A 16,752-nucleotide genomic window follows, 5' to 3' on the forward strand; every position below is an offset into this window, starting at 1 on the left:
AGCTGTACATTTTAGATGGTGCAATGATTAAACAATCATGGAATGCATATTTGCTTCAAGTAAGACATGGTGCAATTCAACAAACTGTATTTTTAAGACCGTTTTTAAAAACACTTTGCCCATCCTTCTTTACTTAAATATGTGCTTGGAGTTTACATAAACAGCATTCTTGGTAAATGAACAGTAAAGCATTTATGTAAATTATTTCATTCCTTAGTAGGGAATGACTTTTCATTGAATTGTTCAAACAAATCCTTCAAATTCTGATTATAGAATTACACTTGATTCAAGCCCATAATTACTGTGTACACATGCATGTCCCACCACTACTTCAGTAAACATAGTAGCGGCAGAGCAATATTTCAAGTTTAATAAAGCTACCAATCACTACACAATTCTTTATCTTTTAACCATATCATTTGGAAATCCTCGGCAGCCAAAAGTATTTTTTTTCTTTTCATTGAAAAACTTGGCTAACACATACTGTATTAATACCTAAAAACAAAAATGCTATGTGAAAAATTATTTTTGTAACATACATTGTAACATTAACAATGTGACACATTATTTTTAAACATACCACATTAAAAATGCTGTTTGTTCATTTTATAGTTTCATCTGAAGGTATGAATTTCATAGGTGGGCAGATAGATACGAAATGCACTATAAGATAGATAGATAGATAGATAGATAGATAGATAGATAGATAGATAGATAGCACAGCCAAAGTTGAAATAGGATCGATGTGAAGATCTGCAGGTAGAGTTAGAGAGTATTAAAGGGAATAAACAGATTTCATTTTGTCTTGATGTATAAAGCTTTTGCTGACAACCTTCTGCTGCATACCCAAAACGAGAATCACCTGCAGTAATGTTCTCACAATTAAAACTCAGAGAAGAAAGAACAAAAAAAGTACATAGACACACGGAAAAGGAAACCATAGTTTGTACTTGCAGTTCTGAAGTGTTAAGAGCGGCACAGAAAGAGCTGAAGCATTTGATGACATTATAGGGCGCTGTTTGAAGTTCAACACAGTATTCTCTAGTGGGGTTTCTTGTCCATTTTTTTGGGTTAAGAAAAATCTTTGCAGAAAAGAATCTGGAAATGATTTAATTCAACTCTTTGTAGATCTAATGGAAATATATAACGGGATACCGTTGAGGGGTTCTTTAAAATGTTCCAGCAATGAACACTATTTTTCAGAATTGAACACACATGGCACAAGACATAATGGGAAAACTTTTGTCATGAATATAACACAAAAGGGAATTTAAAAATTATTAAATGAGAGAACTTGGCATAGTATTTAATCCTTGCTACTTTGTGTTATGTCTTGCAGCACATGGTACAGTATATCTTGTCCAAGTAAATTAATTATGAAGTTTATCTCTATCAGGTACGCTCTTCCTCTGGAGTGGCAAAATGGTCTGCCATTGCCTTATCTTATTTTCAACCATTTGAAGCAAGAATACTTCTATAAGTACAAAATGTTCTCTTTCCAGCTGTGCTCAGACAATTTTTGAATGAAATGATTCTAAAAGCAGATGTTTACAAAAAACAAATCTTGAAATATTTGAATTAAGGTGATAATTATAAAGTCAGTCTTGACTTTTACTGGCTCAATTGTGAAGTCATTTAACATAAACATGAGAACAATAAAATTCAACACAACACATGTCAACACATTAAAACAAGCTTTCTTATAAGACAGCAGGTAAAATGAAAGTGGGACGCATTGGGATATCACCCTTCACCACCAAAACAATCAGTCAGAATAAGGAAAAAGGCAGGAATCACAATTATAGGACTAATGAAAATTCAACAGGTTGTATTCAAAGAAAGTTTCTACTTTTTTTTTTTTTTTTTTAACAAAAATTTCAAAATGGATGGATGAATGGAAGCCCAAATTGCCAAATAACCTTTGATCGTAGACCTAGTCTTTAGTCATACGTATGGCCAACTACTCATTTAACACAATCTAACATTAACTGAGCTCTCTGTGTAATTTATACAAACAGCACGACCAGCAAAACAGCATCCATAACTTTCAGCAGACAAGTAACCTAACAGTATTTATGAAGTACGCTGAAACTTTCACGAATGGCCCCATAATGAGACCTACTATCATTATAAACTAATTGTATCTCATTTCTAATTGATAGGGTTTCTTCCTCTTATCAGTTTCCTTGGATTAAAGCAGATTATCATGTATCCCACTACACCATACACTGTATACGCATTCCCGTCTGTACAACAAACTCTTCTTTTTTCCATTATTAAATGTTTTTCTTAAATAATCATTTTAATACTTGACAACAAATGACCAGACGTTACTCATTTTTATAATCCACTTTCATAGAAATAATACCAAAAAGAAAAAGAGATAAGTGAAGGTAAGCAAAAAAGCATTTTTCCAACTGACTTATACTGTGTGCCTGGTTTAAACTGAAAACAGAAAATTAAATTGATGGACATAAAGTATTTCACAAAGACTATAATATCAATGATCAGTAAATAAAAACAATTCTTCAAATAAAGGCTGATTAAGTTATCCAGAATTGCCATAGTGAAATTAAAACACCCCTGTTTCAGCTTTTTAAAGGAAATATTTTCAAATGAGATCCTGCCTCATTCCTTTCACACTTGCTAGACTGATGAATGTTGCTCACAATGAAGAGATGCCAGACATTCTTATTGCAGGAACTACAATTAAACTAATTAATTTAGCAACCTAACGCAAGCAGTAGTGTACATAGTGTAAGAACTTCTTATATGATTTGATATCAAATGACCACCTGGTGGTAGCTGTTCAATCTAACCTTCTGTCAAAATATACCATAAATGTAACGACACTTTTTAAATCCATCTTGAACATGTTTCAACTTTATATCAGGTAGTGGGGTGAGGCTGAGAAAGTCACTTCACCTGACTGTGCTCCATTTGGAAAAACAAAAGAACCAGGACATCACAAATGTTGTAAGCCACCTTGGACAACAGCAGTGTCAGCCAAACAATAATAATTTAATATCAAAGGGTTTGTGGATACTCCATCTAAGAGCTGAATGACCAGCCTCAAGTAAGTAAACACCCTTTACAACTGGATGTTTGTGGCCAGCACTGTATAATTGAATGAGATAGTATTAATTAAACACTGCTCGTAAATGAATTGTAATTTTAATAAGTAATACTGCAGACATGATAAGTGGGGGCAAACCACCAAGCTATGTCCATATGTGGAAGCTGTCAGAGGAATCTGGATGTGTCTTACATTATTGTAATTCAAATGGGGTTTGCCCTGGTTGCCTGCCGTGGTTCATCTCTCACCTTGGACTGAACCCCGGCACTCATGTTCTGAGAACCCCTACAGAAGGAACGCATAAACCCCTTTGTTGAGTGAGCTGAAAATCTTGTGTAAGTTTTGCAGATGGCATCATTATTACAATCCCCTGCACCATCACAACCTTTCATGTCAACCACTGTTTAATTACACTATAATGGAAGTCTAAAAAGACATCTTACTTTCTAAAGGATGGCTCCCCTAGTCGATCTCCTGCCATCAACAAAGGGTATGACCTTTTTTTTAAAAAATGGCCATAAAAACTAAACAAATGAATACAATGTACTGGAGACAATCGGATCATGTTAATGCTGACCTTAAGAGAAGAAGTAATGTGTCGCATCGCGCAAAAGCACATAAGCTCCTCATGTTGTGTATGACTTGCAGCTGACGCTGTGCGAAGTACAACTGATGACTCCAAAGTTGTATACGCTTTTATTCAATCATACATAACAGTACGTAATGCATCTTGAAATGTCAGCTGACATCAAAGGTTTTAACCCTTCGGCTGTCCATTCCCATAATTCCTCAGCTTCCAATCTCTTTGTACACTTGTGTTTTTTAGTGCAATCAGTGACAAGTTATTATAACAATTCACACAAGTCACTAAGAGTACCGCACTAGCAGCAACACATACAGTTGGTTTACTTGCACTGAAAACCAAATATAGAAACTGGTTTTGTTTTAGGACATAATATCCTTAACTTATTGCATTATATATAAACAGCCCATGTTTATCAGTAAGGAAAATTAAAACAATACTTCTCTGTGCACAAAGAACTAAAATATTATTTTAAAGCTCCCAACTATATGTTTAGCAGGGGATAATTGGCTGCCTTTTGTGACAGCAATTCTGTCAGTGCCAGTGGCAAAGGAGGTCATCCTGTTATTTTAATGAAGGAGTAAAGCCTCAATTAGTAAAATAACAGTTTATTATACAGGAGTGGACTCCAGCTCCAGCTCTGTTATTACAATATATGAATATGGATTAGCACAGGTACTGTTATTTTTGTGCTGTGTGCTTGAAATCTAGAGAGGCCCCCAAAAACTCAATGCATACTGAATAGGTTAACGTTGTAATTGTCAGGTACATAAAACATATTCGGCACTTAATGTGACTACTGCTGTTTCGTGACAAATTATATTTAAAGCCTTCAAAAAGCCCAGCTGGTAATCAGTGTTCTAAAGAAACATGCTGTAATATTCCTGGAGATAAAAGAGCATAATGAGTAAGGGGCTAAAGTTCCATACTTTGATCTCATATCTTTTTGTTAGATATTAAATGTATTTGTTTTGGAATACGCATATTATGCCTTGAGTAAAAAAGAAAAAGACCATGCTTCTCATGAGATGTGCACAGCTCTTTACCATTTATTTACACCAAACTAAGAAAGCACCTCTCCATTAATTGCATGCTCTCTAAATATTTCTGGTTCGAGAGCCATGCTAAATTGTTTAATAACAACATCTACAATTCTACTGTATAAAAATCTGGCAACAATTAAACCTCTTTTTAAAAATTGGCATGCTGTAGTATTAATTTAGATAAGGGGGATAAAAAAACAATAGTATAATAATGACTACCATAAAAAAAGCCACTAATTGCTTTTATAGTATACTCAGAAAATATAATTACCTAACCGTACACCCTTAAAAGACACATGCCTAATCAATTCTTGTTTTAATTTATATGAAATATCTCATACATTTTTTAAACTACATATCATACTTTACAGCAGTATACAGAAAGCTAAAGTGTACTTTCCATACAGACAAACACAAACACACAGGCAATGGACAAACAGTAATATTGTCATCATGGGAGCAGCCCTGCTTAAATCAACACCTGATCAGAGATACAGATATAAATAAAACAGAATTGTACATTAGAACTCAGTAAGGGGTGTCCAATGAACAGTGGAGGAACACCACACTGACATGACAGTTAGAACAGAGTCGCTGATCTGCTAAGGTAATCTCCCTATACTGTGTGTGTTTATAACAAGGTTTTATTTGGTTATATTTTTTTTTCCCCAGAAATTGAAGAAAATGCGATTACTTGTTCAGTGCTTTAATGTCAGGTGGCAGTTATTCAAAACTTAGTAAAGGTATAATAGGTATCACAACATCAGCAGTGTTCTTCCACAGCAAAAAATCTACAGCATGTGGGGCTGAAATTTGTAAAGAAGCGTCATTTTTAGTGAGGATATTTGGAAGAAAAAATACGTTACATGGAAGCCTATGTACAATCGACACATTTTTTGCTTGTATGTATCACACAACTAACATTGGTTGTAGGAACGAGAGAAAATACCCAGCAGTGTATAAACATTTCCAACCCTGAGCTGGTTATGTACATGAACATAATGAGGAAAAAAGAATTGCAAAACTAAACTCTGCTTTTTTGTATGAAACACTAACAAGTGTTAATATAATAATTTTAGATCATTTCATGCCACATGCATTTATTCCAAGATCAGGTATTTAGTGCCATTACATAATAGACAAAAATAAAGAATTTAGAAAATACACAAACATACTACAACACACACACATATACACAGTATATATAATATGCATATAGTATATATATATGTATGTATATATATATATATATATATATATATATATATATATATATATATAGATTAATGTAAAATGTATACACTTATGAAACATGACCGAAGAAAATAACTTGACGTAGTTACAACAGACGGAGGTTAACTACGTTATGCAAACCAATCTTCATTGAAGAATCCACAATAAAAAGGAAAATAAAGCAAATAATGCATACTTACAATGGGCAGAGTGCAAGGTGGCAGTGTACAATGTGTCTATTATTCTTGTGTAATTAAATCAGATTTCTAATCCATAATATATTCCTACAAAGACAACATCTGTTCATTGTTTTGTATTCTGTGCTTGCTCACATTGAACCCTTAATCAACAGAAATAAGAGTTTTGGGAAAGTAAACTCCCAATTGAACAGCTTTTGTGCTTTGAAATTGCTCCATCTTTTAAACAGTTCTCCAAAATAGGTTGCTGGCTAAAATTTTAAAGTAAGCTGAAAATAGTTTAAAAATGACTTATGATGATTGAGAATTACTCTTTTTTCCATATTTAAATTATTAATGCTAAGGTCAAAACAATCCACATGTTTTATAAGCTTTGAATTAAATAATACTTTGGATTGCAGTTGTAAAAAAGTACTCCTATGGAGTATAAACTTTTGAATATTATACTTTCCCACTTATATTAATTATACTTCCCCATCCATATGTCCAGTAAAGACAGACGCATCCCCAACCTTTAAAGAAAAATTAAAGATAGTCCCAAGACCTGCACAAGGGCAAGCAAAAGGGAAGACAAAATGGTCAAAAAGTTTAGCATTCATCTGAGCTACCTCCATTAGTATTTTACCAACCTACATGTGCCCACCCTGCTGTCATTCGGTAAATTATTTTTATAATAAAAATATACATCGGGAAAACAAAACATCAAAATCCAGGGTAGAGGAGCCAGTTTTCAGTGCCTATTTTTATCTTCTTGAAAGCTGTTTTTAAATTATTTTGCACAACGACATTGCTGGCTCATTTTCAGTCAATAAAAATCATTTATATAAACACCAACACACCTCTACATCCCACATGCAAAATGTTGCATTGTTTTTTCTACAGATTAAAAATTGTTTTAATCAAATAGTTCACTGTGCAATCCACAATGTAAAATGTACATTTTGTAGAATGGCAGGTGCATCACACTGCTGGCATTCAATTTTGAAATTTCATCCCCATTCTCCAGCACTTTGCAAATACTTAAGACTTCACTCCTGCTCCCCTTAGCAATGTTCTGCATTTGGGAACACATTTTCTTCAAAGCGCACTTAAGTTAAACTTAATCTACTTACAAGCTCTCTCAGTGTGAAGGGTGGCAATACAATAATGACAACACTGCAACATTATGGCATGCACGGCTGAGAAAAACCACAGTGAAACGGAAAGTCAGATTCTGTTCTCTAACTGAGGCAAATATTGAGCAGGAATGGTAAGTTGGCATTACTGCTGGATTTAGAAAAGCAGCAGCCAACAGAACAGAATGTTCCAGCACTAAGACACACACTTTTGTCACAAGCTTAAGTATTTGTTTACAAGTCACATGTACTGTATATATGTGCGTCTTTCTATAAAGAAACAAACAATGCATGATACTATATAGTTTGAATTGTAAAAAGTAGTTGCACACTACATATTCTACATTACATTAAGTGTGGCTTTATACATAAAACATACATATATAAATATAACGAACACAGGCATATACTTTTAAAGAGTGTACACACAGTTAATATGTATAAAGGTATAATGTATATAGATTCATATACCAGACACACACACATAATAAGCAAAGCATCATGTAGTGTAAAATATAAACATTTATATAAATATAATCTGTATAGTGAATGGTTTTAGACATATACTTTTGTTACATGCAGATAGATAGATAGATAGATAGATAGATAGATAGATAGATAGATAGATAGATAGATAGATAGATAGAAGTAGAAACTTCACTGGAATATCCATTTATTTCAGTTCTATTTCAAATTATATAGTCAAAGCCCTTTAATTCTCTAGTCTGATGTAAGTGCTTTTGCTTTTATCCTTATATCACAATTGTTTAATTAAATTAATTAGCAATAGTCTGGCAATGTTTTTTTATACTACTATAGTTTTTGTTAATGTGTTAGGTACATTTTGGATTTTCTGTAAGGTGTCAAGCAGGACGTTGTACAACACAGTTTTTGAATGCACTTAAGTCAGCAAGGTTTCCTGTTTTCTGGACAGCATCTCAGCTCAGGTAAAACTGGACAGTTCCAATGCTTTTAAATGCAAACTATTCTGAGGAACTTTCATTTTTGAAGTTTAAACATTTAGCTTAAATGGGTAAGATGGATCCATTTAAGAAGTAAACTTCATTTTCTAGGTAACTCTGAATATACAGTCAAGTTTAAAAACGCCAAACAAAAATAATCTGTTTATTTAGTTTTGAAGGATAACTGGGGCATATAGACTAAAGAAATCCTGAACAACTGGAAATAGCATGTTGCCAAGTTATGTTTTCATTATTTTTTTCTATAATCAAAGAAGATACTGACCCTGATGGCCACAGAGTACACTTCTACTGTCTGTACAGTGTTCAAAGAGAAAGGAAGAGGAAAAACAATACTACGCAAGAAATCAAAAAGCAGAATAAGATAGCCAGAGAAGAAAACGTAAGTGAGCAAGTCTGAAGGTTAGAAAATCTATGGCTGAACTAGTTGTTCATTCATTCAACTCTGTCTCCCAGAAGTCATTTATCTGTAGACTTGGACAGTGAGACAAGAAGAAGAAAAAGAAGAAAAAGAAGAAATGGAAAAGAAAAAAGAAACAGAGGAGCTGACCCTAAGCTGAGAGAGGACTGCCACAGGAACACAATACAAGCACGTGCCACTGCACAACACAACAGAAAGGGACCCCGCTGGAAGCAGGCGACCTTACCTCCGGAAGGTAGAGGAATGCCGGAGGACATTGAAGGGAGTGAGGCAGCATCCCGGAGCTGGAGAGCAGGAGGCAGCCCGAGTTGGCCATGGAACACAGCATGTGGTAGCGGGATGTTTTGCGCATCAAGCAGGGAGATCCTCTCTCTCACACTCTCTCTCTCTCACTCTCCCTCTCTCTCTCTCCCTCACTCTCTCTCTCTCTCTCTCTTGCTCTCTCTCTCTCTTGTCACTCTGCTTCTAAATTCTACAGTGGCTGCCTTGTGTCTCTTCCTTATTTAATTGTGCTTCTTTTCTAAAATGTTATTTCTTTACTCTAAAAAAAGACATAAAAACAGCCTGACTACAAATGCATGTGCCCTCAGCTCACACCGGCTGTATAATCAATGCTCCAGTATTTACTTTAGTGACAATATAAGCCAATATAGGCGTAGAAGGCTAGGGGGAGGTTCTCAGTAAATTTGGGGGGGCTGGAGGGGGAGGAGGTCTCCTGGGCATTCACACATCAAACAGCACACTGTATAAAATGAAGAGAATTCCTAATGACATTACAACATCTGATCCACATCCTTAACCCATTAAAAGCCATGCACAGGCTTAATGCTGAGTGATGCTGCGTGCTGGCAGCAATCTGTTCATACATGCAAAACTCTTACTTCTTACGTTCAAGACAGAAAATAATAATACGCACAGTAGCAGTAATACAGGTCTGTATCTACACAGTCACTAAACATTCACGGCCATTAGAAAATAACACCTATCACTTACTAAGAGGTTATAATTTAGAAAGAAATCTTATAAGCTGTATCCATGGGTAGTTTTAGTGCAAATCAAGATAATTTGGTAGTCAAACTACTCCTTGAACACAAAGCACCACAAAATGAAAAAGTGTTTAGAAAAGTCCTTGAAGCTGCACAAAAGTCACAAAAAATAATGAATGAAAGGAGGTCCTACTTGCATTAATAGATCCAGAACAGGAAGCAAGTCTTTGTGAGAAGTTCTTAGGAATCATGCAAATTACATATAATAAAGACGCAGGAAAACAAAGTAGTCTGAAACATGACTGGAGCCCAGCAATATCTGTCTATTAAATAATTATTAAACTGTGGCCAGCTGACAATAAAAAGTCTGTTTTGACAGAATTAGAATTTAAAACCGACAGGAAAATAAAAGCAATGAATGGGGACATATTCCAAATTGACAAGCACAAATTCTTCCACAGCACACAAAACTATTAATGCTCAAAACTCGTTTGTTCATCTATCCATATGCACAAACTGTATATACAGCGTTGTTTACAATGTTTACATATATCTTTTAATCCATAATTCAGGAAAATTAGTGGAAAAAAATAATTAATAAAAGACAAAATTCACAAATCTAACTAAATGCATATTTGTGTGTATGTGTTTATAAATGTAAAGGGCTTATAATCAAATTCTGTTAAATGAATTTTACATTCGAATTTGGAATGGGAATACATATTGTATACAAAAAGATGTTTGTTTTTACTATGATATTTGAAAGTGCACAATTTTGCTAATAGAAATTATTGAGTGATCACTGACTGAACTAAATGCATTTGAAAATGGATGAATGGCATTAAGATAAATTCTTAAACTGGCTATCTGACTTAATCTTTTACATTTAAGACATTTATATATATAACAATATAGTGTGAACTTAAATAATTGTGTACATGTATGATGCGTCGATATACTGTATTTTAAATGTCAAGGGGCAAAAAAAGAGCAACAGCAGCACACACCGTATGCAAACAATAAACACACTTTGGCAGTCTGTGCATTTACCCGTCTTGGTCTTTGCTTTTCTAGTACGCTATATACTGTACTGTATGCTTATTTGGCAATCTACTAAAAGGCACTCCAAAAAGGGGGGCTTGGGTGGGTGTGAAATCTGAAAACATGCTTCACTCAAGCAAAATTCGATAATAGCTATTTTGTGCTAGGAAATGCTTTTGACTGTTTACTCTTCTGTTTTCATCAGATATGACCAAGCAGTGATGGAAAAGAATGCTGCTTTGGAGATGGCAAGTCATTTACTAACAGTGGATTATCATAGATGGAGTATTATAGATCTATGTACGATTTTATTTTCTATTTTGCCTTTTCAGGTCATATTAAATATGAACACATTCATTCAGCCAGTAGTTTAGAGAAGGTGACCTGAAATAGCTTTGCTTATTGCACCTTTCATTGCAATTTAAATTTTAATGAAAGCTGGATACTTTGCAGCAATGAAACATGTTCCCAAAAATGTTATTTTTATAGCTGTCTGTATATTACCATTCTTTCTCTCTTGCCTCTCCATTCTTTTTTGGACTTATAATCAAAGCTTTCCATTAACATACTTTTACAGCATTTTTTTTCTTTCTTTCGAAAACAAAACAAACACAATTTTCTTAGAGACATCACACGTCTTCATCTTCTTATCCTCCAGTGTTTGCACCCTTGAAGTCTACAACATTACAACAGAAATAGTGGCATTAGGATTTCCACTGTATTTTCTTGGCTCGATTTTCATTGCCGCAGCAGCAGCAGCACTCTCTTTCTGCCATTTTAACCAGGCTGACGTGAACTTTGTGAAATTATGACTTAGCTGAATGTGCTTTTATACTCAGCCTGAGGGGAATGGAGTGACAGAACACGACACCGATATTTCAACAAGGTGTTCTCTGGCGGCTGCAGAAAGTGGAAACACGCTTCTCAGATCATGGTGTCGATTAGCAGGGAAGCCAGTCCAGCCTAACTGCCGTTTAAAAAGAGAATCCCTGGCAGTTTCAGATCTGCCAACTCAATGGCTACTCCTTACCCCACTGAGGAGTATCTGGAATGAGAAGAGGCTTGAATTCTGATCTGTTTTTACATATTATTCTGCTTATTCACTCTCCAATTCTCATTATTAACTAAAACTATAAACTACAAATCCAGTCACAGTTATTGAAATATGAAATTTGTAACATTTGAAACAGCCAGAAGCGACTACTTTGGACATCAATTTAGACAGAAATGCCAAAGTCCATTTTGCCCATCTATAACACAAGTACAAAACAAGGGGACCATGGAGCTTATCAGAGACTGACACACCATTTGTCTAGTCACATAAAGCTGTTCTACTTGGATCTATGTACGTCCGATGCTTCATTGCAACAGTCATTACCATAAATAAACAACATTCTTAGGGTCGCTATGTTGCCAGCGTATTGACCAATTTTGACTGTGTTTAGAACACAAGACATCATTGATTTTCATCTGTTGGTCTACTTGTCAAAATAAGACTGAATAGTTTTGGGCATATCTTTAAAATTAACCACCAGGTAAAAATAAATAAGCACAGGACATAAAACATACATCACAGTCCTTTACCAGCCACTACCCTTAGTTATCCACTTTTCAGTAAGCTTGACTTGACATGGCTTCTCCTTTGTACTATGTCACCATGCCAGAAACAATGTGCTACAATAATTTCACTATTTTGGGCTAGCAGAACTAACTGGCTACAGTAGTCCATTAACTTTAGATATTAACCCATATAGCATATTTATTATGTGTTACTCAAACATAAGGCATACCATATTAAATATGCTGTTTCCATTAAATTACATCAAATATTTATCATTGGAACAGTGCCGCCATGTGGTGGCAGAGGATAGCACACACTGATCAATGCCACATGTTGATGCATATTTCAATTTAATAAATAAAAAAGGACCCCATTTCACAATTGCTTCCTCCAAATTCCTGGGGTACCACACATAATAAAGACCACTTATCCACCCGCATTCAGGCATTTATTTATATTCATTTTGTGATGGACCAAAATGGTGACCAACTTATCAGCAGTATTTAGATGAAAAGGGAAAAACAAATTATTACAAAAAAAGAATACATGCATGAGGCAGATGTACATTTTTCATATGTCTGGAGTAAAACAAAATGCCAAAAGTAGAACTCCATGAGGGCTTATCATATAACTCATACTAGCTTTACTGTCTGTACATATATTCTTTGCTATACTGCATTAATCCCTGAGGGGAAAAAATATATATATATATATATATATATATATATATATATATATATATATATATATATATAGATATATATATATATATAGATAAAAATAAATTTCTTTAACTATAGGTGCCCTTCTAACCTGCAGCCCACCTCCCAGGCTATCCAGGTAACATTTTTCTGCAAGACCTTGAGGTTGCTTACCTGACCACAGCCCACACGAAATGGTCTTCCATCTCTGACACTAATTCAACACTGAATTGCAGGGACTTGCATTTGGAAACTCAGCTTCCTTCTTAATTGCACGTGTCAATCATTCTAAGTGATCTGCCTTTGTAATTTCTTCGTAAAGCACAACGCATTTTTTATTTTGTCACACACATGCGTAAAACATTTATAACACCTGAGATCACAAAGGCATTTATAAAACTGATACGAATTAAATGGAAGTTAGTAGTTTACTGAGACTTGACGGTCTGCATGCTCAAGCTTAAATTGTCTTTATGTCCTACATCCCTTTGCAGAGGTTTTTGCAATTTCTACACTAGGATTTCTTTCTTATTAGGTCAAAATGAGTCAGTATGGTAGTTAATTGTCCAGTGCATAATGTTGCATTGTTAATACTTGTTTTATTATTTGTTTGTCTTTAACTTTTATGTATACTGACCTGAGTTTTTAGTCAAATGTATAACCGGAGGCAACAGTAAAAGAAGAAAGAAAGGAAAACAACAGAGCATTGTGGAAGGAAACAGGAAGAAAGGAAGAAAATAAATGTGTGGTTTTTGGACTTGTGTGTCCTGTGCCTATCTATGTCAAGGCTGATCTTCCACTATATATTACAAAATAAATATATACATTATGTATTACAACATTAAATGATCATACTTAATCCCCAACCTTAAAAATGTTTGGTATTTCATTTCCATACTTGTCTTCATTATGATGCATATATGTTATGTCCTGGATATTATAATATTTTGAAAGAGAATGATACTATTACACTATTTACATTCAAAAATGCTGCTGAACAACACAGGGTGTAAAAGCAGGTCCAGGTCCATTGTATAACGTACAGAACTACCAAAATACAGTACCTTAACTATGTATTGTAAAGCTGCCCAAAGGAGCACATAATGACTCTCAGAGAGCATTTTAAAATAGACGTTGTCTCCTACAATGCATTTCAGCATTCACTTGGTTTACTTTGTTATTTGTTGATCAGGACAACTCCCCTTACTCCACCAAAAGACAACTTTTATCCAAGTGTCTCACACAGCAATTGGCATACTGGAGCCTTGCAGCAGATACACTGCACATCAATTTACAACAGGCCCTGAAATATACATCCAGCTATAGACCTGCACAAGTTATGTATTTTTAAAAGCTGGCGCACTAGCAGGTCATGTGACAAGCTCTTGGCTACACAGTGAGCCAGCAGTGGGATTTCACTATGCAGGCTTATGGGTGGTCATGATGCTGCTGCTGCCTCCGAAGGATACACGGTCTATCCCAAGGGTCTTGTGACAACACTATAAATAACAGTAGGAATAATAATTTGTAGTACAGTTCATTTTGAAGTGATTAAAAATATATGTTCAAGGTTTTTATTTAATCACGTTAACACCATAAAATCTACCTTACCATAGAACTTGTGTAGTGTTACTTCCAGTTTTTTCCTATATTGCAGTTTTGCCTTGGCATGCAAGGCACGCTGGAAACTAAAAAAAGAGGCTTAAGTGGGACAAAGAGTGGCACCAAAGACTGCTTGCAAAATATCAAGTTCAAAAGCTGTAAAGTTGTTCTCCCCTGGCTTCAATACTGTTTTGTTTGCTTACAAAGATGCAGATAATTCTAAAACTGAATACTGAAAAGGGATTATATTATTCTTCTTAACATATATAAAATTGCAAAGTAAATAACAATGTTGATTGAATCGTATGCAATTTAAACAGTACTGCCTAATAACTAATGAACTTGGCTGGAAACCAAAGTCCTTCGATGGCTCCCTACGTGAATGCCAGTCAAGTAAGCAGTCTGAAATTGCACAGCAAAAGGGCATCTTTCTAAAAAGGGTGCCATACCACGCTGTGGTGCACCTGTCTCTTGGGGGCACAAAAATAACATTAAAGGCAGTGTGTGTTGCATTAAAATGACAATCTGGATTTATAATTCGATAAATAAATAAATAAATAAATAGATACATAAACACTGTAATAGTATAAAGACAAAAGCAAACAAACTGGCACAGGTAGTGACGTAGCTGCTGAGTTGGTGAATTCAAAAATTAAACTGATTTAAAGTGATTTTCATGCTAAATGAGATTTAATTGGGCCTTCCACTAAGCACTGTATTTTTTTTAGTGATGCATCAAAACCTTCTCCATCCATCCATTATCCAACCCGCTATATCCTAATACAGGGTCACAGGGGTCTGCTGCAGCCAATCCCAGCCAACACAGGGTGCAAGGCAGGAAAAAAAAACCCCGGGCAGGGCGCCAGCCCACCACAGGGCACACACACACACACACACACACACACACACACACGGGACAATTTAGAATCGCCAATCCACCTAACCTACGTGTCTTTGGACTGTGGGAGGAAACTCACGCAGACATGTGGAGAACATGCAAACTCCATGCAGGGAGGACATCAAAATTTCATTCATCAGAAAAATGAGATTAAACTTTGATGAAGTGATCATTCTAAAGAAATGCAGTGTAGATTTACTGTGGGTTAGATGCTCTTATACAAGCACTGGTATACCATAGCTGCTCTGATGACCCCCAGTAAGAAAGCCAGTGTCTTCCCCGTCTCCTCCTCTACCTACGTTCCTTAACTAGGATTGATTTGTCTGGATTAAGGCCTTTATTGAAGCACCGACAATGGCAGCATGTTAAGGGATGTACTCTTTAATTAGGCACCTGTTTCACCACGGAGATCCCAAATGTACATGTTTTAATAGCTGCTTCATAAAGGTAGCAATAAGGACGGATTACAACCCTCCCCCCATTGGCCATCAACCCCCATGGATGAATAAATTGCACTTTTTCTGCATTGTGATTAATTTGCGTATAGTCTTACAAAAATTAAACCGCTAATGGTTTCTAAGTGTTAAGTGTTGTACTTGAAACAGAAACTGATTTGCTTTTTAATTATGTTTTCGGTACAATGTGTAGTTTGCAGAGTGAAACAGCTCTGATCTCAGGGACCTCAGGGGTTTAATAATTCAATAATCATTTTTGGTGGAGATGTAATGGGGAAAGTGAGAGGATTAGTCCTGTCAGATGGCTTTTCAATTGTGTGTTTTATTTCGGTTATTTCATCCTCACCATTGTATACCCTTCACCCCCTTTAAAAAAAAAAGAGGGGGATGAGGAGGAAGGTGTCAGTAATGTAACTTCATTTTGGAGGGGCATATCTCATATGAGAAAGTTCAAAAGGTTTAACCTGAAATTAGAAAGATGATAAAAATGCTAGTATTAAAAATAAATCTACTATTACAAGTAATCATACACTCAATCACACAGCACTTCTCCCCTGGTCAAATGTCTTGGCATGTACAGATACACTCACTGATAGGACCACTACACTAATACTAAATAGGGCTCTGGGTTTTTGCTATCAAAACGGCCGCAGTTTCTTCATGGCATGGATACCTCAAGATGTTGGAAATATTCCTTTGAGATCCTGGTCCACTTTGACATGACTGCATCACACAATTTCTGCCGATTTGCCCTCTACACATTCATTCTGTAAATCTCCCATTCTACCACATCCCAAAGGTGCTTTATTTGATTCAGATCCCAAGACTGGAAAAGCCACCAAAGAACACTGAACTCACTG

At 35.4% G+C, this 16,752-nt stretch overlaps 1 protein-coding gene across 13 annotated transcripts in view; it reads right to left on the minus strand.

Moving 5' to 3' along the window:
* Positions 1-16,752, minus strand: part of rbfox3a (RNA binding fox-1 homolog 3a) — a 976,802-nt gene that overhangs the window by 336,822 nt on the left and 623,228 nt on the right. For 2 of the 13 annotated variants that reach the window (XM_039740610.1, XM_039740609.1), the window contains exon 1: positions 8,875-9,041. The exons of 8 other annotated variants lie outside the window; for them this stretch is intronic. In XM_039740610.1, coding sequence (XP_039596544.1) covers positions 8,875-9,000 — 126 coding nt within the window. In that variant the 5' untranslated portion in view covers positions 9,001-9,041. Of the gene's footprint in view, positions 1-7,244; positions 7,270-8,874; positions 9,044-16,752 lie in introns of those variants that run through there. 3 more of the 13 variants (XM_039740611.1, XM_039740608.1, XM_039740621.1) reach the window with 3 other exon arrangements.

This window comes from Polypterus senegalus, chromosome 17 (genome assembly GCF_016835505.1).
Source record: "Polypterus senegalus isolate Bchr_013 chromosome 17, ASM1683550v1, whole genome shotgun sequence".
NCBI lineage: Eukaryota > Metazoa > Chordata > Cladistia > Polypteriformes > Polypteridae > Polypterus > Polypterus senegalus.